The 26773-nt window shown below is 39.6% G+C and overlaps 2 protein-coding genes across 2 annotated transcripts in view; both read right to left on the reverse strand.

Annotated features, from left to right (window-relative positions):
- The window catches only part of ITGA2 (integrin subunit alpha 2), a 70426-nt gene extending 62414 nt beyond the window's left edge, over positions 1 to 8012 (reverse strand). The window contains exon 1 of the mRNA XM_030003544.2: positions 7692 to 8012. Coding sequence (XP_029859404.1) covers positions 7692 to 7737 — 46 coding nt within the window. The 5' untranslated portion in view covers positions 7738 to 8012. The remainder of the gene's footprint in view (positions 1 to 7691) is intronic.
- A 9001-nt stretch (positions 8013 to 17013) lies between these two features.
- The window catches only part of ITGA1 (integrin subunit alpha 1), a 77503-nt gene continuing 67743 nt past the window's right edge, over positions 17014 to 26773 (reverse strand). Inside the window, exons 26-30 of the mRNA XM_030004010.2 lie at positions 25476 to 25580; positions 24237 to 24341; positions 23284 to 23376; positions 21659 to 21775; positions 17014 to 20896 (exon numbers count right to left, since the gene is read on the reverse strand). Of these exons, the coding sequence (XP_029859870.1) occupies positions 20852 to 20896; positions 21659 to 21775; positions 23284 to 23376; positions 24237 to 24341; positions 25476 to 25580 (465 nt within the window). The 3' untranslated portion in view covers positions 17014 to 20851. The remainder of the gene's footprint in view (positions 20897 to 21658; positions 21776 to 23283; positions 23377 to 24236; positions 24342 to 25475; positions 25581 to 26773) is intronic.

Genomic DNA, 26773 nt, shown 5'->3' on the forward strand with positions numbered 1-26773 from the left:
GAACTCTATTTGGTGAGCATGGTTAGATGAAGTGTCAGGCCACTTAAATTTTTTCCACTTAGGAAAAGTTAGCTAAATTCTCATTTAAGAAATTTCAGCTAAATCTGAATTTAATATCTATGAATCCAATCAGTTCTATGTGCATTTGAAGTACTGCATATTAAGATAACTGAATTTTACACTACACAGTAGGAATACTGGATTAAACTGCTCTCATGTTCATTATTAGAGCACTCACTGTCTTATTAGACTTTACAGTTAAGAAAGTAGAATCAGTGAAAAACTATTTAATAAAATGTTCTGCCTGTCTTCAGCTAGCAATTACCTTTCACCTCAAATAGAAAATGCAAATAAGGATACAGGCATAGAAACATTTGAGTCACACACCCTCCACTGCAATGATATTTGGTAACCACCTAGGACACACTAGTTGCCTGGGGACAATATACCTCACTTGCTTCTGCTTCAGCCAGGTGTTTATCAAGAGGATTCTTCTGTTTTACTTTCCTTATTGTTACTATTAAGAAACCAGGCCACTAATGCTTGACACAGGTTGCCCTGATTTGGACACCTATGTAGACATTTACCCAAGAGAACGGGATGAGCCAAGAGTAAATTTAGGCATAAAGTCTGGTAAATTACTGATTTTTTGTTTTAGCAGATTATCTAATGAAGTAGAATTTCTTACCCGGTGTGCTTTTGCAGTTAAAGGGAGACATGAACACAACAGTGACAAGAACTGAGAAGTGACTGCTGAGTATGTGGAAAAGGCAGACAACCTGCTAGCTAACCCAGCCGGTTTACCTGCGGGCAGCTGCCTTACTCCAGGCAGCATAGAGCATGACACAAACACATCCCTCAAAAAGTGCTGGGTTCACAGCTTCTCATAATGGCATCCATTGCTGCACTAAGCTCACGTGAGCCAAGCGTGGGTCAACTAGTCCTCATTCAGATAAGAAGTCTGATCTTGCAGTTGGTCGAGGTAGTTATTTACTGGGTAATCCAGTGGGTCAGGCAGCCTGGGCATCTGCAGTCTTATCGTTACATACAGCTTTGTGTTGCAGCCTTAACACAGCATCAACTGCTGCCAGCTTTCTTTCTTAAGGGTCACTTCTATTTGAGATATAGCTAGACAGGCAGATAGTTAGACTGGTAGATAGATGAAAGGTAAAAACCTAATTCAATCTTTTCCCACCACTACTCCCATCCTCAAACTCTATTATTTCCTTAGGTATTTCTACTGTGTGATACGCTCCCTTCCAGAAGTGTGTTGTTAACAGTAATTTTCCTTAAGATTTCTTCATTGCCTGTTCTTTAAAAATAACCAACCGTATCGGCCAAGGAGATCTGTGTGATTAAAAAGACACCCTGTATGAAATAAAGGAAGAATGATGAACTTGAAAGCAGGATTCAAAGGGCAAAATAAATCAGGAATAAGGCAAGAGAGTTCCACCAGGGCTGTGCATAACTCCCAAGCCCTTCACCCTGTCTACCAGTAATTTAAAAGGGACAAAAGAATCCGTGACATTCATCATGTGTGACATTCAACCATGCAGATGCCATTCTGTTATGAACAAAATGTCTTTGCTCATCCTGCATTCAAAGAGTCTGTGCTGATCTTACTTCTTTGCCTGTATAATTCCTCTTTTAAGTCCTGAATAATATGCAAGTCTTACTAGATTTTTTTAAAGAATATGCATCTCCAAGAGAAAATAAAACTACTTAGTCCTTTGAAGATCCTGAAATGCTATTCAGGGACTAATTCAAAGTAACAATTACTAGCACTCAGTATATTATTTGGTAATTCAGAACTCCCAGCCTGATTTGGAAGCGATGGAAATGCTCACACAGCTTATGTGTGAGCTAGCTCCCTAGGCTCCACTACATGACTTTAGTATTCTGCACCTCCAGAAAACAAGTGCAGCATGAGCAGGAAGAACGTTATCGCATATTGCTTTACAGGGATGCACTCACACTCAGCTAACATATTCATTTATTTTTATTACCCTTTTATTGGTGCCTTGAGAAGGGGGTATGTTCATATAACTATTTAGCACAGATACATGCTAAAGGTTTACAAATAAAAATCCTTCTTCGTTATCTTTTTTAACAGAAATAAAAACCAAGGCTGACACAGTTCTCTTGATGTCCTTGACTAATTTGAATGGGAACAGCACAGCCAATTTTTTTACACAAAAAACAAGCTTATCAACTTGCTTTCTTTCACCATCCAGGGTCTGAAATCCTAACACTGCGCAGTATCACAGGGCCAGAGATCACTGTATGAAAAACAAGTTCTGTATTTTAAAACTGCTAATGGAAATGTCCTAAGCCAAGCAGATAACATGTGTTGGTATGCAAGTACATGGTTACGCCGATGAGAATCCAGTCTGTGTCCCGTCTGCATGTCGGCATGGTCACCATGGAAATGGGAACCAGCCTGCACAGAGCCTAACAAAGGGAACTTTTAAATGAAAATAACAACACTGGATAGAGACTGCCCAAGATTTCTGCTGGGGAAGATGACTTGCTTTACTTTTCTGAAGATGTGGAAATTCCCTTTTACCTGCATTAACCCTAAAGGAAATTTTATTCACTTTTAGCTGTTTTGACATTAAGTCATTACTTTGGCAGTTCCAGTTATTAGCCCTCATGAAAATACATTACATGAAGAACATGTAAACCCACTTTCATTCATTCAAAATTAACAATAGTGAAGAAAGACCACAATGAATAACATTTATATAGTGGCTAAGAAACACAATAAAACCAAGGAGCATCTGTCCTTTTACTTCTTAAATGAAAATTCTGTGTCACTGAATTAAAAAACCAAAGAGCAACTTGAAAATTCTTCCAGAGCCAGACAGCACACAGTTAAAACTTGTTGGTAAGGTCTCATGTTGACTTTGCCCAAATTATGCACAAATAAGTATTAACTGTTAATGGGTTTAGGAGTGTGATGGTAATACCCTGTATGCTTTCTAAAATAAACATCACTTGTACAAAATACAAGTCCTGTAATACAGTATGAATGAAGCCTTACTTCAATGCACAATGCTGTGAAAGGCGAAACTCAAAAAATAATATATAATAATGCTCCTACTACCAGACAAACTCTCTTAAAGTAGGAAAAACTAGAGACAGTTTTAGTTTAAGAAGAGTTCACATTTGGGTCCTGCTTTCAAACAATCTCCAGATTTTAGAATGGTTTTTAACATCAACATTACTCACAAATACAATAATAAAACGGCAAGTAACAAAAGATGATCACAAAGAGGGAGAAAGGCAGAAATTAAGATGAGTTGTACAGCTTTAAGTTGGTGTGTGTGCATGTGTCTTATGATCATATGCTGCATTTTGACCTGGACTTCTGGCTTCATTTATTGCACCAAATGTGCAATTTTCACTTGCTATTAAGTTATTAGTTTAGTCCTTGCTGCTCAGTACACAGCCTTGTACTTTTTATGTATACTATTTTAACCTACTGAATGAACAGCTTCCTTGTGGATTCATCTCTACGTATCTCGACCACAAGAATACAAGTATTTGCAAGTGACAGAGAATTTTTCAACACTCAAATAAAATGAAAGATCATCCTTAGGCCCAATTAAAAAAAAATTAAAAAAAGGAAAAAAAGGTTAAGGTCAAAAGTACCTACCACTTTTGAATATCTACTGGTACAGCTAAAACCTTATTTTTTCACAATACTTAGCACATTTGAAATACAATTTCCATTGACTTCATTCACAGCTGTGAATCCACAGCAGCTTTGCATGTCAAGATGCACTTCCACGACCAGCTCAAGCCAGTGGAAGTGCTGGCTACCAGCAAGAGGGAACTTTTCCAGCTTCCTTCCATCCTCTGGCCATGAGTTCTGACTGTCCCCTATGGAAGCGCTAACACTTACATAAATTGCTCAAGTGAACAGGATCAGTTTAGCTCATCTCCAAAACTGACCTGGCCCAAAAAAGGGAAAAAATTACTCAGGCAAATGGGTCCCTGACCTGTTCCCCAGACCGAGCCCCAGAAAGTGGTGAGAACATGCAATCAGGAGCGGACGAAATGTCCTTGCAGCGTCAGCCCCACATTCAGGTCAGCTTAACCAGATCGTGAAAACGCAGCTTCAGTTTTGAGAACCCCTGGCTGAGCAAAGAGAAAGAGAGGAACACAAAAGCTCCAACCACATGTCAAAGATTTGATTTAAATGACTCGCCTGAAACTGCACTCAGCTTTTGTGACAAAAAAGGGAGAGAAAGAATCCAATTTTGCAAGGGAAAAAAAAAAAAAAAATTCCTTTCTCTTCATCCTACCTTTCTTCCTCATTCATAGAGCACCTTCTAATTTCAAAACTAAGCAAGGCAGGAGTCCCAGCCTCTTCTCTGATCACAGTACCTTCCCCTGTCCATAAGCAGCGACAGCATGATGCATTGATGCACAGAAGGGACAAATCCAGGTTGCTAACTTATTTCAGGCACTTCCTAACTTTTGCATGTTAAACTCTGTTCTTTTATTACAACTTTCATCCCAGTTTAAAGAAAAGTGATCTGAAGAAAAAGACTATATTAGTGGGGTCCTCTCCTATCCCTTTATACAGCTCTACAGCCCATTGCCAACAAGGTCCCCAGAACAACAGGATGTTTTTAATCAGCAAGGGTCAGATACATACCAAACAGAAAAGGGGTTATACTTGGAAATTCTGGATTCCATCCAAAGTTCCAGAGAAACCCCACCCTCCCAATTTCAGATAGGGCTGCTTTCTCTTCCAGGCTGCCTGGGTCCCAAGGAAGCTTGAGAACTCGTGGTCCTCAGGTGGTACACCTGTGGCCCAAAAGGCATAACCCTTATGTAGCTGTGATTTTTCACTTCACAGTTATACCATGAGGGATGCGTGCTTCACAGAGTGGGGATTTTAAGAACATGTCAGCATTATATCATTCATGTCCTGGGTTGCTGGAGGAAGGTGTGTGATGGGCTTGAATGTGAAGGCCTGCTGCGGTAGTATAGGTGAGGTCACACTAAACTTTACTTTCTCCACTAGGCATGGTCCTCCAACACTATCACTTGAGAATTGACTCCAAAGTGAATTATTGTCATAAAAGGGAGAACAAGCTGATTCACCCAGACCCCGGGAACCAGCTAACAGCATGCAGTATGGACAATCAGCAGACCAGGATCCAGAAGCAAACTGGAAAGCAAACTGCCTCAAACAACAATGGAGATTGCTGTAAAAATACCAAATAACATGAGAACACAAGAGAAAGAGTTTGTACGTTTGCAGGGTAGACTAGACCTCCCAAACAAACAGCTAAACCCCACTGCAACTCCAACAGCAGAGGAAGTCTGACCGAGCTCCACTCCAAGGATGGACAGAATTTATGTTAGAATCAAGCTGATAAAAACAGATTTCTTTCCAGAGGAATGTGGTTTTCCAAAGATTTGTTACTTGGCGAAATTTAGGTAGATTTTCAAGACAATGCAAATAGCACCTTCCTGCCAAATTTCAAATCTCTCCTCTGAAGCACAAGGGCACTAGAGCTTTCCAAAGAAAATGTTACCAGAATTGAGCCCAGGAAAGCTACTGTATTTTCCACTGGCCTCACTCTCAGAAAGAGCTGGGCTATTTTGGCTCTGATTTTTAAGTACAGGCTGAGGAAAAAACTGGATGCTTAAAATGTAAATTTAAAGAACTAGATGTGGCAAATTTATAAGCAGCTAAGAGCTGTGTGTTACAATGGAAAGCATCAGGCTTTGCTGTATAGGTTGCCCTGTAAGTCCTTCACTTATTCCTCTTAACATTATCTACCTCTGTATGCTATATACTTTTCGGTCAATGAGTAACAAGGTTGGTAGCTAAGTCATATTATCAAGATGGTAGTTCTATTGCATTTATTCCCTTCTTCTTGTAGCATGTACAAAGTCTTAGTGACTTTCCAAACACAAAAGTACACACCAACAATTAATAACCCACACCTTTACTAACCATTGCATTACCTTTAGTTGAGTTTGGAGACACAACAAAGCAATACCCCTACATGGTCCATTGAATATAGCTGATAATTCAGAAGTTAATATACTGACATAAAATCAATTTTAAAATAAACTTGGAATATTTTCTTGAAGTACTGACTAATTTAGCTAGGCTAGCCCAACTAAATTCAAGAATATCGCCTTTGAAAGTAAAACAGTTCATTACAATTCAATCAATTTGAAAATGATTATGGGAGAGCTACAACACTACCACCACAGCAGGACTCCAGATCGCTCAGGGAAAGTGCTCGTGTGCTGAAACTTTCTTTTCCCTGCTACTTCCGCAAGACCAGAAAGGCCTAAGTGAGTGAGTATTAACTCCGCAATTACATCCGCTAACATCAAATGTCACGACACATATGAAATCCAAATAATGACAGCTTTGAACTGTATAAATGAAAACAAATCATGGACAGTGCCTGAACAAGGCAGACCTATCCCACTTGTCAGTCTCATTGCCAGGGGAACCCTCCTCTTGCAATCAGTCCTTATCTTCTGCTTTCAGCACCGCTCTACAAACCTTTGCAAGTTTTAAGACCCCATGAATTACGGGGCATGTTAATGATCCTGGTGTGCAGCAACTGTAACCACGAGAATAAAGGTTGGATTAAGAAACAGTTCAGAGTGAACGTTTTGCCCACTGATACCTTCAAGAATTTTTTATTTTTAAGAAAATTACCAGGTTGTTTGTATACTGTGTATCTCATCAAAGGTTAGTATTTCAGCATTTGACTTCATACCCTGCAGCCGCACATTCCACTGCGGCGCTTGCTATAGTTACTGAAAGAACAAGTTGGAACAGCTCATCAGTGAAAACTAATTTTTATGCTGCTTCTTCAGCGACTTGCTAATTAAGGGTTTGCAAGAGTATACAGTAATATTAAAACTCTGAAACTGCTTGGGAATTTGCTCATGGCAAGTGAATACGATGGCTTATTATTCCCAGGAAAAGATATGTAATGGCAATTTAGTCAGCCAAGAGAAGGAGGAGATGGTTCAAGTTTCCCTGTCCTTTTCCAAGGAGCGACATCTGCCCAACAGGGTGGGAACAGACCTACAGGACTCCTGCAAATTAGGAACAGCATTCACAACGAGCATACCATCCCCTTTAAAAAGGCATAACCACCATATCACTTTAAATTCACGCATCAAACTGCACCCATTCCCCCCAACTCCAGCACACGCACGCTCCATTTTACGTTAAGGCGAGCTCCATGCCAATCCAGGAGTTCAGGGGTTTAACCTGCTTTAAAAACGCCGCCGATGCATCGCGCTCCAAAGCGCGGCCACAGCCACACACGCTGCAAGGCCCAGAAACCACCCAGGCGCTCGCAGCCCAGCACTCACCGCCCGGCTCTGCCCCGTCCCCGGCGCCGCGGTGAGGGGCGGCAGCAGCGGCGGCTGCAGCCGGAGGCGACCCCCCGCGCCCGCGGGGAGACCTTCCCAGAGCTGGGGGCGGCGGGAGGGGGGGGGGGGGGGGGGAAGAGACCTTCCCAGAGCGGGGGGGGAGAGACCTTCCCAGAGAGACCTTCCCAGAGCGGGGGAGGGGGGAGAGACCTTCCCAGAGCGGGAGGAGAGAGACCTTCCCAGAGAGACCTTCCCAGAGCTGGGGAGGGGGGAGAGACCTTCCCAGAGCGGGGAGGGAGATTGAGAGAGAGACCTACCCAGAGCGAGGAGCAGCGGCGGCAGCGCCGCGGCCGCGGAGCCCATGGCGCGGTGCGGAGACCGGGCCGGCGCCGCTCCCGAGCTGGCCGCTTCCCAGGGCGGCACTGAGCTCCACCTGCTCCTCGCCGCCCCGAAATACCCCTCCTCCTCCTCCTCCTCTTCCTCCTCCTCCTCCTCCTCCACGCCCCCGGCGCTTCGCGGGTGAGGAGCGGCCGGAGGCAGCTTCCCCCCCCCCCCCCCGCCCCGCACCCGCGGTGCTCGCCGGCGGGGTCCCGGCGGTCCCCTGCAGCCTCTGCAGGCGGGTTGTCCCCCTCGGTTCTCCCCGTTTCAGTCCCTAGAGGAGACACCCGCGCTGCCCCGGCGGGCGCTGCCCAAGGCTGCGGGGTCGCTCCTCGGCGCTGCGCTGGAAGGGGAGGGCTGCGGAGCAAGGACCTGCCGCCGGCACGGCAGGACCCCCGCCTCAGCCCTGGGTACCCTGAGACAACGCTTGGGGCGGGGGGCGGAGGGGGGTGTGGGGTGTGCCTGGGATGCCTCTCTCCGAGTTAAGGAGTCAGAAAAGTGTAGAGCCGTGGTGAAACGTGGATTTGTGTTACAGCGGAGAGTGGCTGTCTTCCTCGAGTATTAAATTGCACGTTTAATGACATTGAGGCTGTATCTTCTCCTTTAAATTAAATTCCTGCAGAATACGTCCTCAGCTATGCAGGAGCGTAACAGGATCCAGAAGCCTTGCCACACAACCGAGCCGAAGTTGGCAACGATGGTGAGGATGTATTGCCTGTGCAAAATACTGTCTACGTTGGCTTCGGTGCCAGGCCAGTAGCCAGGGGAGACAGTGTGAATCGAAGCCGGTAAAAAAAGGGAGGTGAGGATTTCAACTCGCTAAGAAATCAGGAAGAATTGCAAAGTGCAGGGTACCTTTGTGCTGTGCAGCCTTCAGCCTATCTAGCCTTGTCAGCACTATTTGAATACTGTATATTCAGAGTATTTGAGAAACATTCACTTTCTCCATCCCACAGTTCTGGTAAATATCAAAATCTGTGGCGCTATCTTTTTATATGGGATGTATTCTTTTGTGTAACAATGATTTCTGCTGAACAATTCTGAACTTCTTGGCATTAACATTCTGTAATGAAAAAGACAGTTTGCCTGGAAAATTGAAAGAGAAATGCTTCCTTCCTTCCCCTTTCTCAGCATCTAGGTCATCATCATTTAAGTGTGACCGCACCTTTTATCTCAGGAGTGCTATAAAAGTACACGTCTTTTCTCAGTTTCTTATTTCTTTTCAACATTCTGAATCTGAACTGGAAGTTAAAGTGAAGAAGCCTGTGAACAGGTGGGGTTGTTCAACAGGTATTTATTTGGACATTGGTTCTTTATGGACATCATGTAGTTCAAGAAAACTCCGCTAGACATTAAAGTCATTGGTGGAAGTACAGCGGGGACCTGTCCCTGCATAACTCACACTGATTTCTTACATGTATTTACTCTTTTAGGACACACAGGCGTGTTACTCATCCTAACACATGAACGTGCACATGGACTTGCTGTGAGCACTTCCCAAGACACTGTCACTTCCAAACTCTGAATCCCTCGGTCAGACATTACCAGAAATGACTCACATGTCTCTCAGAGCAGTCCCTGGGTTTCCTCTTCACGGTGCCACAGCAGCCCTGCAAACTTCAAGGTGCAGCAGCTACCTCAGGCAGAAATGTCAGCTTCAGTACCAAGTATGATCCAGTGACCAGCTGGCGAATTGTCACCTGGAGAGCAGCTCCAGCCCCTTCTCTTCCCATCTGCGCTGAGTGTATAAATATGTGTGTAGCTCTGGGACAAGGACGAAAATCCATACTTCCACAGGGAAGAAGAACACTACTTAAAGGATACTAATTAAAGGATAGTAACAACAACAACAAAAAATCGAAAACATAGAGAAAAATGTTTTCTTAATAGATGAAATAAACCTAGAATATCCCTCTGTCCCACCCTAAAATAACCTCTGCAGACTAAGATGTCTCAGTTTCCTAAGAACCAATGTCTTTGATTCAGTTACATCATTCTAATTCTAAATATACCCTAAGGATACGAAACTTTCTTCCTCATCCAGACACAATGTTGAAAAATAGTTTCTCACACACAAAGGCCGTCTCCCAGGGTGTTGCTTCTCAGACCAACATTTGTTTAGTATCTACAAAGAATAGGTCATAGGAGAATAAATACTGTGAGAATTATTGTATGCGTTAACAATATTCCCTTAGATGAATACTTCTGTTTTAAATATATTATAAGGAATTTGATAACAACCCTCATAAATCCTGAACTGTATATTGCATATAATAGAAAAGGTTTTCTAGATTGTGCAGTACTTCACCTTTTTGATGCTCTTCAGTTATTTTATACATACTACACTTATTCAGAAAAACTTTTCTTTATTATAGTTCACCTACACTGAGACAAAAAATCATTCAGAGAACAGTTTGGTTAGTGCTCTTTACCTCTGCAATTTAAAATGGGGCCTGATAGGCACCCTTTGCTCTACATGTCCTTGTTGTTTAACGATGTGTTTTATAGCAGCCTGTTGTGTCTGCTTGTCAGTGATCACAGGGATACTTGCCAAAAACTCCGTATCTGCCTGAGCTAGTTTGCAAAGTTTCAGGCTTGGTTCTATGCAAATACAGATTAGTTGCACATTAGAAAAAACTATTTTGTTGGCAACGGCCAAACAAACTTTCTTCTTCACAGTAGGGACTGTGGGAAGCAAGTCACTTGTTCAGTTCCAATACAAAAAGATCACTATAATTTTTGCATTTTCAAGAAAAATTAGAAGTTGCAGAGGGAAGATACTGAGCAAATACTTGATTTTTAAACGATACTCTGGTGAACACATACTTAATAATCAGTTTTACTGTGGAATTTTACAACTAGTAGGTGTTATCCTAGCTTTTTAATGTGATGACTAAATGTACAGTTAATGCCAACCTTCTCAGAAAAACATTCACGTATTTCCATTTTTGTCATCTGTGAGGGGTGGCCACAGAATCAGAGTGTCTGCGGTATGCAAAAATGAGGAATTTTTTGTTAATCTATTTCTGGGAGGGGTTCTTGAGAAGGTGCTGTAATTTACAGACAGGAGGCCAAGGTGTATGGCTCCAGGTCACTCCTTTGTCTGAAGATGTTAGAGGGAAGGGCTACCAAGTATCAGTTATTATTTTTGGGAGACACATGATGTCTGTAATAAAAATGTTACATTAAGGGCTGTGCTGAAGGAAAAAAGAATAAGCTACTAAAAAAACCCCACCCAAATCTAAAAAGGAAATGTTAAAATTAGCCATGAGGATGTAGTTTAGACATTAGTAATAATTCAGGTTTGGAATTAAACGGGAAAAGGTCAAAAATACACAAATGAGATTTTAGGAATCATTTAGGCAATGAGTAGAAAATAAAACAGCACTTTGCTATGGTACTATACCACACATTTTTAACACTTTGTGCAGTTTTGGTTAAATCATCTCAAAATGCCACAGTAGAACTAGAAAAAGTTGAGACAGAATAAGGAAGGTGGGGAATAACCTCAACACCAGGGCTAATTAAGTAAATCAGGACTCTCTGCTCTGAAAAAGAGATGCCTTTAAAAGGACATAGTAAATATATACTAGAAGGGGCATGGATCAGGCTGATGGGGTCATTTGTACTCTTATTGTCTTTTACAATATGTGAGGGAGCGATGTCTGATGAAGCTACCACATAGCAAGATTAGCACAAACAGAAGACAATTCTTCTCCTGGGGAGCATGCAGGTGCGGATTGCGGTGCTGTAGGGTGGCAGATATTTAAAGATAACCTGGGTTCCCACTCAAGGTCGGGCAAGAGAAATCCGCCAAGGATTGCTAAACACATTGAAACCTTCCCAGCCTATGAAGACCTTGAGCTCCAAAAAGGCTGGAGGCTGGAAGGGTGCTTGTGGGAAGCTGGTTGCCTGCATGCCTTGGTCTTAGGCTTTTCCCATGGTGTCTGCTTTGACTGACATGAGACAGGACTTGCTATTGCATAGACCTTTGGTCTGACCCAATATTGGTTCTTTTATGTGTTTCTGCTGTTGGGCCAATTTATAGTTTTCTATTCAATTGATTTAATTATAACAAATAATCAGGAAGACAGACTTCTTAGTACATATAAGGATTGGTTATTTTTAGTATTTAGCTCATTCTATGATTTAATTCCAAGCCATTATTGAGAATATCATGGCTGATTTGACTTTAATAGATATATTTCTGTATTCTTCATATTGTATTATTAAGAAGATAGTTGCTTTCCCCTACTGGGAATCTGCAGAGAGGGCAGAAGATTAGTGACAGTTGAAAATATCCTGTAGTCTCACTTACCTTTGAAAGCCTCTGCATGCAAAGTCTGGACAGCTAATTCAGGCAGCAAGACTCCCTCTATGTAGGTTTCAGAAATACCTATGCTGCTGACTTGAAGGGAAAGGCAGTCATATAGTTCAGGAGGACTGGTGTGTCAGACACTCGAAGTAGTATGCAGCATTGTAGAGTAATGTGTAAAGTGGTGTGTCAAGCCCCCCTCCCCAGGCACACACACTTGCACATTCTGTGTGAAGCAAACTGAGCCCAATGTTTAGTGCCTGTTCCGGACCTTAGTGTTCACGGTTGAAAAGTTGCAGGGTACAGCAGTTAACAGATCACGCCTGCGATAGGGGATGTGTTCTTTCTGTCTCACTCTTTGGCTGCGCTGTTAAACCAAGGTAAGTCTAGATTCAGTCACCTCTTTTCCCAGCTGTGCATTCCGAACTCCACTCTTGTGGCGGCACTAGCACTTGTACAAGGGTGTAACGAAGCAGTCAGGGGGTTGCTGTGGCTGAAAACTAACATACACACACAGAGACAGACACAAAGGAAGTTGCAGAAGTTACAAAAGCAGACAAAAGGCAGATCAGTTTAAAATCCATGGAGTTGCCACCTTTACCTCCCCATGCATCTCAAACCCGCTGAGATACTCTCTGAGAATCATCCAAATCCACTTTGGGAAGTTGTGTTTTTCTTACATGGTTATCCAGAGTAACCTACCTTACACAAGCCAACCCAGAGTAAAAATTTTAAACCAAGTAACCTGTTTTCCACAAAAGCTGTTAAAAATGAACAGAAAAGGGCTAATAGAGATGACAAAGACTCAACGTAGACCATGGCAAAATGTTTGAAAGTCTGGCTGGGTCAGCATGCACTTGGTTTCTTAACTGGGTAATATGAACCTTGGAGGGACTAAATGGGATTGAATATCGAAGAAATCAGGATTTTAGGGAGAAAACACAGCAGCCGTAGGTAGTTCAGTGCTCCTTTTCACTACAGGCAAAGACAAGTTTGCCAGTGTTCTGATCTGAAGAGCAGTCCTGCAGGAATAATATTCATGTCCTTTAAAGTGAGGCTGTCCTCTGAAAAATAAATATTAAATCGATATTCAAGACAGGGTTCAAAGTAAAACCTTCAAAAGGCATGTAGTGCAGATGTCATATCCTTAGCAATAGCTGTATCAGGCTCCAGTCTTGCTTCTGATGTGCAGCACTGCTTCCTACTCTAGACGTACCAGCACACATTTACCTATTTCATGCTGTTTTGACTGAACTATGTGCTACCTAGCACAGAGAATATACATACTTTTACCGATTCTTTTTCCAGGTGAGCAAAGCTTGTGCCTGTCATGGGGAAATTATATTAACGGGAAATAAGGTACCCAGTGAAGAAATGTTCCCATTCACCTGTGATCCCCAAAAGTGAGGGCCTGTATGGGAGCCTGCTAATGCAGCCTACGTAATTTCATGCTCTTTACAGCAGCCAGTGTGCTACCCCAGCAACTTCAGCCCATTTACCAAAGCATTAACTTTGATACAGGTCCAACAACCACTTGAACTCATAAAAATAGTGGGTATCTTGAAAATATTTCTTAGATAGGAGTTATAAGCACATGATGAGAAGATGAGAACCCCTGTCTCCTCAGAATATACCTTTATTTACATTTTTGACAATTTATATTTTGAAAACATAGTAGTTGTTTTCTGGTTTGTGGAATTAAGACCTATCCATTCTTCCTTTTTATTTGCCTGTCACAAAAAGTTGCTCAGTCATTTGGTAGGCATTTTTTAGCAAACCTCACTCCCTTAACAATTCCTACTGAATCACACTGAATTTTAAATTAATTAAGTGAGATTAATTTGTCTTGATGCATTGCTTGTTGTTTTTTTTTCTTTTTTTTCTTTCTTATATTGTTTGCAGCTTAAATGTGTTAAGCTAGTAAAAAATAATCCTGAATATGTAAAAAAATACCATTCAGTATATACATAACTGTATAAACAGTTATGGACCTATTCTCAACTGATCATTTGCTACATTATCTACCATTAGCTACTAAGCCTTGAGTTAAACATCATCAGACAGGTGGATAGGGGATAAAATGTGGTAATGGGATCAAGTGTCCTCTAGTTGACCAGGTGTACAAAGGTGTTCCTTATCAGATTGCAGAAATCTTACTCATCCTATAAGAAAAATTCTCTTGGGGGGGCAAACAGGCCAGCCCTCAATAACTGGAATGAAACCTGAAGGTGCTTTATACGAAGGGACGAACTATGTTGCAGCAGTATCTTGTAAGACATATGTTGCTCTCTAAATATACTTGCTAATGGCTGTTTGCTGAGACCTATAGGCATCTTTCTAAATACTGGAAATTCATGACATAAAGGAGGCCAGAGACTGTGATTTAATTTTGGCAGATCCCTCAAATAAATGGCAAAAAGCAACTCAGTTGCTCAGCACTCCTGAGAGTCTCAAAACATACACCACCAATGCCACCAGAACTCTTTTTTTCTGGCTAATAGGGTCATGGGAATTTTCAGCTGAACCCTAGAAGTTTTGAGATGCAGTAGCATCTGTTGCGGCATAGTGTAAAATGACTGAGGCCAGAGTAATAAGCTCTTGTCAGTGAGACTTTATAAGCTGGCAAACAAGAAATTGAGCTATTAATGGCTATTAATTTGGGCTGTTAGATGAGAATACTCAGAAGGTTTGTGTATACAATTTCCCAAAAGGAAAGCAAATGAATTAGTTTTCTCAGACTACGTCCACTGTCACAAAATTGCAAAAGTTCAAATGCTTTTTAGGGAAAACTGTGGAGATCTTCTGTTTTTCATCTTATCCTTTCTGATAAGATGAAAAGGCTCTGTAATGGAAGACAGTATGAAGAAACTTTCACTAGAGAGAGAGAGAGATCCTATTCCTTTAACCCAGGAGGAAGAACAATGGCACCCTTAACATGCATGAACCTTAAGGACCATATGTAATGCTGAACCAGATATGTGAAGCTTTGCAATAAATATGAACTTCTAGTACCAAATCAAACTGAACCATAACTAAGAAGCCGGATTTCACCATGACCACTGCTGAAAGCGAACAGAGTGTGCGAAGGGGATGGACAAAGTATGCCGAGGCAGCTGGCCCGCCAGATCTAAATGTGCAATCCACTTTGAATACTTCTGCTCTCTCTCCCATTTCTTTGAAAATCCCTGGGAGGTGCAACATTCAGTGAGCCCTTGAGGAATGTCTGTCCTTTCTGAGAAGACTTATAACACTGAGAAAAGGAGAAGGGCAGAAGGGTAAGTGCATGAGAGGGGAAAAGCAGTAAAGGAGCACTATGCCCCACTGTACTAGAGTCAGAAGAAAAATCTGCCTGAGGGTTTTTTATTCACCCTTGTTTTTGACTGAATGAGCAAAGGCCGGTATCTCTGGGGTGTCAGTCTTTGTAATTAAAACATTATTTCATTGAGGATAGCTTGCTTTATCATCCACTTCTTTAAACAGCATCCAGTTGTGCTGTCTAAACTGTGGTATCAGCCAGCTGTTACTAAAACTTCATCAGTGCTTTAATCTTTATGACTCTTCATTCTTAAAGGGTTCAAACCACACCCACTGCATGAACTGCTATTGCCTCTGAACTGTGAGGTGTTAGGGTTGCTTCTGCTAATTACAATGAATTATAATCCAGTTTTGTGCAAATGATACATAATATTACACTTCTTGCAGTAAGAAAGTGATTCTATTTCTTTTTTAATTCCATTGAAAAGCAATTTAAAACAAAGAAAGATAGAAGTGGCTTTTTTTCTGACTTTCGTTTAAATACTCCCATGGAAAATGTCCAACTCTAATGATCAGATATGTACAGAGTAGGACATTTGGTAAGCACTCCCCTGTGACTACACAGGATGTTGCTATTAGAGAATTGTGATTCACCATCAAAGTAGTCTCCGATGAGATAACAGCTAAGTAATTACATGGTTTGTAATGTTTTCTAAAAGTTAATTGTGATAGAAAAGGTGTAATCTTTGTCTTCTAGGAAGTTTTGATGCAAATGTTTAGTAGGCTTTAAGGAAGATGACGTGAATCATTTAGAACTCTGCAAGACAATGGACTATTTGGATCACAGGAGTAAGTTGTACAGAAAAATCACTGGATAGGAAGAATGGTTGGATGAATGAATGTGTCTTCAACTTTTATGTATGTAATGTCTTGAAAACAAATCTATGTCAGGAAGTCACATGTCCTCTGAAAACTTTCAAATGTGGCTGTAAGTACATGTCCTGGTTTCAGCTGGCATAGAGTTAATTTTCTTCCTAGTAGCTGGTACAGTGCTGTGTTTTGGATTTAGTGTGAAAATAATGTTGCTAACACACTGATGTTTCAGTTGCTGCTAAGCAGCGCTTATCCCGAGTCAAGGACTTTTCAGTTTCCCATGCTCTGCCAGCATGCAGGTACACCAGAAGCTGGAAGGGAGCACGGCCAGAACAGCTGACCCAAACTAGCCAAAGGGATACCCCATACTATAGAACGTCATGCTCGGTATACAAACTGGGGGGAGTGAGAGAGTGGCTGTGTGGTGCCTAATTACCAGCTGGTCTTAAAACACAACAGTACAGGATCCATACAATTAATGGCAAGGTATTTCTGACAGCTTGACCACATTCAAGCTTTCCTTGATGTTATGCTGTGCAAGAATGCTTATTTCTACAATAGCTTTCTATTGACCAGTAGGTGGATTAGGTTTTAGGTACTAAGATGCCTTTATATTATTCTTATATCAGTGAAAAGCAAACAAACTACAAAGGAGGCTTGCTAGACTCTTTATTTATTTTTTTTTTAATCAATAAAACACATGGAATAATTTTACAGGAAAAAAAATTGCTGTGCAGAATGTTGTGATTTTCTTAAAAAGGATGCAAATTCCCTCTTATTCCTGTTAAGTGGTATAATTAAACAACAGTACATTCTGATTCTCTTGCTCTGCTTTTATTTTTGAATGGGATCATCATCTATACAATAGTTAATTCAAGAAATTAAAACAATTAGACTATGTGAAATCTATTAGATGAGTGGGACCCTAACTCCAGCCTCTCAGTGCCAAGTGAGATGAAACCTCTTGGCTCCAGTTGAAGGTGGATTCCCCTGACTCAAGCTCTGCAGAAGAGGAACATCATGCTCAGAATGACTCAGCACAGGATATGTACTAAAGGGTTCAGGTAAGGGGTCAGGATATGTGGGTTGTGTCTGTAGCAAGGGCTCATGATACAGACCTACAGTGACACCAGACAAGCGCAGGAACATAAGCAGCAGCCCAGGGAGATCACTCTAATGTAGATGCTGTTTTCTAAGTTTTCTAAAATTACATACAGGATCAACAACTCTAAAACAGCCTCAAATTGAAGCAGGAGTGATGGTTTAAAGCTCTTGTTTCTTTCCAGAGAAGTTCTATGCTATAGAAATGTAGCTTGTCCATTCCCTCCATTAGCTACTTCAGTGCTGAAGTTAGGAACTGAGTTGGGTCAGACTCCCTCTGTTGCTTAAGCTCTGGTTATAGACCCAATTTATTATTATTATTTTTTACAGGCTTTTATTTGAATGAAAAAATGTTTAACTTGCTAGTTATTAGAATCATATTACAACCCTAATGTGTCTTTTTATAGGAACAAAACATATTACATGGTGTTCCAATATTTTTTGTGCCTGCCAAATTTCAGTGAGATGTTCCTGATGTTTGCAATATTGCTTTCAGTAGGCTTTTCTGTTGTACATAGTGAAAAGATGTAAAATACTGCTCTTGCAGTACTGTATGGAAAGGCTCTTATGGATAAAAACAGTGATTTTACTAATTTAGCCTGTGTAAGAATAATGTGCTATAGCAGTATCCCCATTACATACTCATATTTTAAATATATATATAATAACTGAAAATCTGATAATAGGACAAATGTGAAAAGGGAGAAAGCATCATGACAAAGAGGAAAGCAGTGTGGTTATATGAAGCTTATTACTGTTTTTACAGTGCAAAGCAAGACTAAAAAGAATGGAACACTGATCTCAAACATACTTTGCATTGATAAAATACTTATGTATTTTTGCATAGTCTTTAACTAGGGAAGTAGACTGTTCTATTGACTTATATTTTTTCAGTTAGGCTCATGCTTTAAAATGAGACATGAAATGTCATCAGAAAAGTAAAAAGCTCTGGTTAACAGCTTATCATAACTAAAAAGTGGAACACTTAAACAAAATAAAAGTATTCTGCATAAAAATGATGAGTGGCTTGCACAACCTCTGAGTAATTTTATGAAGCCAGGAAAAATGACCTCATGGTTAACAAACTGGCTGAATAATAATAAATAATAGTATTTCCTCTGCTACCACAGACTTTCTATGTGCATAGGTGAGTCACAATTCCTTCGTATTCTGTTCCTTTACAAAACCGTAATAGGATAACAGCACTGCTATGCCTTTACAGAGATACTATAAGGAAAAAACTTTTACAATTCTGAGGCATTCAGATGCTACGGTGACAAGTGCTATTTAAACCTTTCAAACAAATTGGCACAATCATATGTTTTCCTAAAATAAAACCTGCATCTCACATGGGACTGAAAACACCTCTGCGAATATTAATTTATCTTCAGTGTTCAACAAATAGATTTTTGCCTTCCTTCAAGGACTATTTGACTTGCATGATGAATGAAGCAGGGATTCTATCCGCAACCCCTCTATGTCATTTTTTTGCTTCCATTCAAGTCTTCCTTCTGTGCTCAGAACCAGGGCAACTCTCCTTGTGCCCCTTCAGACAGGGTGCACTTTCAGGCGTGCAGATGAGCACAGCAAGCAAGTCTGCAGACTCGGTGGCTCTCCCAGGCTCCACAAAGCACAGCCACCCACAGTGCTCCCAGAGAGGGCTTTGCCCTCTCCTCTGAGTCATGCTGCTACCTTCAGCAGACTGTTGTTATGAAATAACCACCTTTCCCACAGGCACAAGGAGAAATTGCAAACACTTTCAAACTTAATCCTACTTGCTGCATTCACATACCTCTCAGCCCTTCTCAATAACTACTCTCTCTAATATAGGAACTAAATGGAAGGGACTGCAGAGTGACAGCATCTTTCAGACAGTGAAGCACCTTCTGGCACACTTCCAGAGTTGTTCTGCCCACTATGTTCAACCCAATCTATGGTCTCTTCTTAAAGAAAAAGAAGTATTTATAAAATATATTACTGCTTTTTAAGCTATTACTATAAAGTCAGTGCTAAGTTAAAACCTTTTGGAAAACTGCAATGATTTTTTTTTTCATTTCAGTGACATTTGTACCAAGAGGAGGAGCAAATTTTCCTGGCTTCCTTGGCAAGGCAAAGTGTTTCTGCAAACAAGTAGGTCTTACAGAACTCAGTACGTCTCCTCAACATTTTCTGATCTATTGGCAATCAATACCAAGTTGTCTCATGCTGAGGCAACATTGCACTTTGCCAGCAAAACTCCACTTTCTTCTGTTCATTTTGTGTGGCTGCAAGTAATATAGGAAGCTCTCAAGGATAAGGCACAGCCCAAGAGCCCTGGGGAGAGATCCTCATGGAAGGAAGACAAGTATGTGAAAGAAGGGAGGAAACTAAATAGTCTAAATAGAAAGAAAAAAATTTCTTAAAGAAATCTTTTGCTATCTACATTTCAGTGTATTCTCATATAAAATTTTAATCTTTGACACAAAATAAACAGCGTTAGTTAAGTGCGTATTTAGTATGCAAATTCTTCATCACTTCTTAAACTCATAAGTAACAAAGATGAGGTGTGACTTATAATACTAGAAGAACCTTGCCAGTGCTGAATTTCCTATCTGTGCTCTTTTGTTAATTATCATTTTGTACACTTTAAACTCATTGGATTAAATAGCTACACAGTAAATTTACAGTGACAGTTTATGAAGCACCCTCCTGGCTACTCCAACATATACAGCAAGAGTCAAACTTTCAGGGCACCTCTCAACATTTTCTGCATAAATATGGACATTTCAACTTGCAGATACAATTGTCCCCCTGCTTATTTGAGTACAGTGTGCAATCAGATGGGCTTGAATGTTTTGTGCATACATTTTAAGGCCTGCCAAAAATCTGTTTCAAGTTCAAACAGTTGTGTAATTTAATGGATCAATCCTTCATGGTCCACTTGACCATAAAAATCCTAGGTTCAGCTGGACACACTAAAATGAGCAGAAAGCGAAGTCCAAGGTATCTCAGTAATTTTCACCCAAAATTCTGCAGGTGCTTCTATCTTCTGAATTGTCATTACATCAGTTACCATACAGTATTTGGTGCATTCTCAAAGTTTGCATGTTCTGCTTCGTGAACTGACAGTTTTCTTTCACAGAACTGACATAAAGAGGAAATTTTGAAAATTATGCTTTTTCCTTTTGAAAATTGTAAGGTGATAAAAAAGACTGGGATTGCTACATACAAGCTGACTTGTTGCATAATTTGGAATGAAAAACGATTCCACTTATATAGGTATATAAAAATATGATTACACATTTTCCATATTAAAAACATTAGATTCTTTGAACTCAGTTACTCCAAAAGTGAGTAACACTTGAAAGTATGTCCTTGAGTATCACAAAATGCCATAAGACTTTTTATTCTTCCTTTGCATGTGTGCTTGATTTGCTTGTTGTCGTTCTGCTGCTTGTTTTTTTAATGCACCAGAGTTTAGAAAACATTGTGACCGCTGCATCTAAGTTTATAATTTTACAGTAACATTTTTGAGGCAGACCTGAGCAAAAATTTCTGCTTCCTCCCCCCCCCCCTTCATTTCTCCATTTTCTTCTTTAGTGGTCTCTTGAAAAATCCAGCCTGCAGAAAAGAAAAAAAGTGACTAAAAACTTCTCAAAGCATACAACCCATATTGGTAGCATTCATGTGCTGGTTCTTACTACTGTTTTAATACTTTCAGTACAGTAAAACGTCATTTAATATTTTATCACTGAAGTACAACATTGTTTTTCCTGGAATGGAAAAACTAAAGAGACATGTCATGAAAACAGACAACAGGAGTACAGATAATACATAGTGAGTGATTGCTGAATCATTGTTATGCTCACATAATGTCAAAGGCTAAAACACTTAATAATATTTGGTACTCAATTGAATAAATAATACTTTATTTTATACTTGTCAAATTTTTCAAGAGATTCTGCATGTTGAAATTTATAAACTGTAACCTGCTAAAGCAAGTACGAACTAAATATTTAGCTTGGAGAAGGGTGCCCACTTGTGGCAATACTTACACCACAGGCCTAGCACCTAGCACAAAGAGAAAACCTGATTATCAAAGGCCACAGCCAAAGCTAATTAAAAAAAAACCTAAATAAACCCTTAATCATACTAAAATATCTTTTTTTTTTTATAACATACTGGAAATAAAGGTTTCAATTGGTTAGCAATACATATTACACATCAGAAAAATGTAGTGTTAATTATTTTGTCATTTCTACAAGATTTCACTCTACTTATTAGATAATATTAGTGTCTGTGAGGTTCTAGTTACAAGAAGGGCAAGGCACAGAATTTAAGCATATTTCTTTATTTTCATGCAGACAAGAATGTGCATCTTACCTTCCACAAAGCAAATATAAGCAGTGCAAGAATCAATAGTCCAGCGAAGATACTCAGGAGGATAACCCATAAGGGGACTGTACCTGGTGGGAGTTCTTTGGAAATCTTAATCATGGTCTGCAGAGTGTTCAAAATGTAAGCAATAAATAACTTGTCCTTCTAAAATATCAACAGAGCAGCATGACTTTTATCAGTCTGCAGTGATTTTCCAGGGTACCACTTCATTCTAAGTACAGGAATTTGTAGGAGTGCATTGAGAAAATAATCTCCGATATGAAACCCTATATTTATGTAACATCTTGTACTTGTAAGTGCATTCATTTCATGAGGGTCAGCCCTGCTATAAGTTAGTAGTCATTGTTGTAATGGATGCAGAACCAAAACCACGAGTAGTTGAAGTATGTGTTAGGGAGTTTCTTTAGTATATTCTTCATCTCTCAATGCCTGCCTCCCTGAAAGATGGCAGTGATTAACAAGCTTCTAAACCAATTAAATGAAATAAGTGTAAAAGGCTGTGTAGATACTGATTTGATTTTAAATGAAGCATATTGTGTAAAATAAACTGAAATAAGGAATATTCACATTTAAATAAATGGGACCATATAGGAGTTTGAATTATTTTAACTTAAGAATTTATTAGAGACACAACTTTATTGTTCAAAAAAGCATTGAAGAGCTGAACACTAAAAATTAAACTTGAAATTATGTCTTAAAAAAAGTTAATTCTGAAATTCCTTGGTTTGTAAAGGCAGCTCTCATTATCTGCAAGCCTCTCAGCTGTGTTTTCACTCATGGATTGGATTTTAATCTATCACTTAAAGAAATGCCTGCATACAATACTAGCTAATAGTTGACCTGTGATGTTTGTATTTCCAAAAATATTCTGCACAAGATATAATTCACACTGAATATTACTTTGTTCTAAATTTTGGGGGTATTAACAATAATAACACATAATAAGACTTTTGCTTAAAAATGTACATTGTAGTAAATAAGCCCCTGCACGTACAAGTTATCACAGAAAAGCAATGCATTAGCCACCATAAATGTCTTGGAATAAAGAGTGTTAAAGGATAAATAACAACTCTAACAAAATTAAAGACATTTCTTGTTATAACTGACACCACGACTATAATGTTACATACTTTCTTATCTAAGAAAATGACAGGGAACTTCTGAAAAATAAAAGAACCTGTTTCAAATATATATCATGGGTAATGAAGTGGAAAGAAATAACAAATAAAAAAACTCAAAGAAAATACAGCAAACAAAGTAAGATCACTTCTAAATACCCAGGACAATTTTTAAAATACTATTGATTCCTTAAAAGAATTTTAATTATGCTTCTAATTTACATAGATGCAGGCAGCATTTATATTGCTGCAGGCAGAAATACTTCAGACAGTACTTCTTCTCAGCCAGGTACATTGGTGGGTAATGGGATTTTGGTATCATTATCTGAATAATTCTGACATTTCTACCGTAATATGAAATCACTCACTTTTATTTAGAGTAGGATAATACATTACAACACGTAGCAGTTCATTAGTAATGAATGAAAATAAATGATTCACTAGCATAATAAATCCTATGAAGAATAAATCCATGAATTATCATGTCCTTACCTCCAGTTTTTGATGGTCATTTCTCAAAATCAGTGATGAGTTCTCACTCCTAAGTAATGCTTTCACAACAAGGGTTAAGCTGTGAATACTTGCCTGGAAGAAGAGAGGAATGGCTATGGTTTATAATCAGGTATTTTGAAGTAGAAAGCTTTGTAGAAATGAGAAGGGTGAAAGGAAAACTTAATGCTAAAGTTTTGGGAGATGCTGAAAAATGTGAAAGTCGGAGAAGCTCCTCATGTGTGTCATCTTCAGCACACACATCACTCTTTACAAGAGAGCAATACAGCTTGAAAGACTAGAGAGCGGAGATTTCAAAGAAATACTAATTAATCCTGGCATACTACTTTGGCCACAGGGACAGATTCGGGCTTTCTAAAGTTCTGCTGTATCTCCCCTCCTGTCCTGTTATTTTCCAGAGAAAAATAAAGACACAGAACAGGAACTCAGTATCAGAAATTCATCAACTGAGCAAAATGGACCACAGCCTGGTCATTGTTGTAACCATCAGACAATACTGAGGTGTGCTCTGAGGTAGACTTGCTCCTCTGCTCTTTTTGATCAAAAAATCCGTTCTGGACATAAGAAATTTTTCCAGATTAAAACTTATTTTAAAATTATATGATTCTATGTACCTCTCCTTACATCTGCTGAATTAGAATGTGTGGATGCATAAGTAGCTATTAAAAAAAAGACCATCAATACAGAATAACTAAGGGATGTCTTCTTACCATGTTTTGAAATTCCTGCTAAGTTCTAAGTACTTAATTTAAGGATAATAAAATGCATGTCACTTAGTTTTGAGGAAATTTTAAAATAGAAGACAAACAATTTCAAATACTAGGGGACTATGGAGACTTAAGAAAATGAAAGGTATAATTTTAATAGACATTAGAAACATTGGCTTAAGTTTCTCAAACCCAAGAGTATTCTGAATACAAATGGGATTTACTTACCTTTATGATGGTAGGTTTCCATACTCTTAATGAAACATTCACTTGATATATGTCCGATGGGACCAGGGCACAATTAATAGATGCACAGCTGTATGTATCACAGTCCTGTTTAAAAAGCACCAGCATGAATTAATAGGAAGAGACTTTTCACATTACTAAAATAAAAAAATGTAAACTACTATATGTATAGATCATAGACTTGCTATAACACCAGTACTAAACTGGTATTAATTACTGAGCCTTTTTATGTAAAAATGACACTGTAGTATATAAAACGAGTTGAGATACTCATGCTGTGGTGGAACAGGCTCGGTTTTTGCAGGCTCGCTTAGCCTTGAGGAAGCTGTGTTACTGTAGGGATGCAGCAAAAGCCATCAGCAGAGCTCCTAAAGGAGGCACAGCAAGTGTTTTTCTGCCAACACAGCTACGGCTTCTCTGCAGTGTTTCTTGATCCTTTCAAATCGTGGGACACCTGAATCTTTCAAGCAGGGCAGGATGTGCGTGTAAAAACTTAAGTACCTTTACTTGCCAGCATCACTTGCTAGCTGGGAGGGCAGCGGAATTATGTTCAACACTTTGGAAACATTTGCTTAGCCTAGACCTTTATCCCTTCTCTGAAGGACTATGATAAGCATGGCAAAATACTCTTCTCATGGCATGGTTTCACTTGCAAGAGAAACTCAACTTGTACCTCTACGCTGAGGAGGTAGTATGACGGTTTTCCCCCTGACGTGTCAACATAACTAAGTCAGCAAAGTTACTTTGCACCTCTTCTGTCTAAATGCGAGAGGCTAATCCTTTCCAAATGGAATCATCAATTACATTTCTACTAGTTGCATGGAAAATCTGTCAGATCAGAGTGCTAGCATTTGAAAGTATTTTCAACTGGATGTCTAAAAAAGTTGCAAGGGAGATGAGAAGCTTTTAAAATATTACTATTTATTAATTTCAATGGGAATATGGAAGGTGAAGATTTAATCAGTTGTCAAATGTGCTACTGTTATTTACACACTGGCTAAATTAAAAAAAAAAAAAACAACCCACCCCAAATTCAGTTCCACATACAGTTTTGTAGCCAAATAAAAACTATAACTAGTCTGCATAAAGATGGCTTTTCAGGCTATTAAGACAAAGTGAGTTTCCATAGGATACAGTTTGAGAGAAGATTTTATGTATTTATTGCAGAAGTACTCAGCTCCAGGATCTGGGTTAATATCTGGGATATATATGTAGGCTTACCATAATTGTATCCTTTGTAGGTTCTTTTATTTTTGGCAACACAAATGATTTCCCGGTGCTGAACTTTAAGGGATCTACAGGGTAACTAGTTTGGCAGATGGCATTCTGTTAGCAGAAATACAAATATTATTCTTGTTGTCTGAATATGCAATCTACTACCAAAAAAAATGCTCTGTAAACAAGCCAACATTAATATTTAATATTTAATAGCATTAATAATATTTACTAACCGCTAAATGCAATAAAACTGCATATTGCAAGAGTGCAGGTTAGGAAATTCAGATGATGTAGGTATAGAAGTATCATTATTCAAACAACAAATGAGCTTTTTATGAGATAATTTAACCTAAACTCTATCCAGCTACTTAAACATCTGTAGAAGCAAACAAGACCTTCCTGCAAGATGACCACTACATGAACCAACAAGAGCTGGCTATTAAAAGAGATAAATAGCTTTTGCATGGGAATCCACAGAGGTTCTGCCTTAGCAAGCAGACAGGCAGGTTAAGTGCAGGATTCAGGAGCCTCCATTGCAGTGCCCAGGGAGGAGGAGCGGGTGCTGGAGCACTGCTAGACCTCCATGGCGCCTTCAAAGGCAGCTGGGAAATCCTTTGGTGTCTTTGGTGCAGGGGAATTTGTTTTTTCAGTCAGGTCATTCACTTTCAGATTGCTAGCACGAAGAAGATTGCAAATCCGCTGGAGTACACTTTGGCACACTGCTATCACTAGGGTGTAGCTGGTGGTAGGTGAATTATACCCACAGAAAAAGCACAGATTTGTTGAGTTTATGTGCAAACTTGGGTCAAATGTGGTGATTGCCTAGGATGAAAATAATAGGGGAAGGAATTTAAGAAAAGACACAACTTCTGTGTACTCTAAACATGAAATATTTGGGGTTTTCTAGATTCTTTTGTTTTAAAGTTAACTTTGAACTTTCATTTAGACCATTTGGTTTATTTTTCAGTGGTGTTACACCTCAAAACTAAGTGAAATATTTGAGAGAGGTGCACCTGTGTCTGTGTCTCTGAGGAGAAGATTAAAAAAAAAAAGAGGTTTAGGTCACCACTTAGTGATATTTGGGTTCTTCAGCCATCCAGTTGTTGATATAGCTCTAGTTTTAATATCTACAGATCTGAAACCATGGGATTTGCTAGAATTGTGACCTCCTCCAGCTGCTCTGGAGGAGTGAAATGGAGAAACTCAAATGAGGGCTGCAGTGAAGAGCATTTGAAAAACATGACCTACCATCCCCTTCAAGATGTCTCAGTGCCCCAGAGAAGGAAGAAGCCAGAGGACTG

The sequence above is a fragment of the Aquila chrysaetos genome, chromosome Z (assembly GCF_900496995.4).
Source record: "Aquila chrysaetos chrysaetos chromosome Z, bAquChr1.4, whole genome shotgun sequence".
Lineage (NCBI taxonomy): Eukaryota > Metazoa > Chordata > Aves > Accipitriformes > Accipitridae > Aquila > Aquila chrysaetos.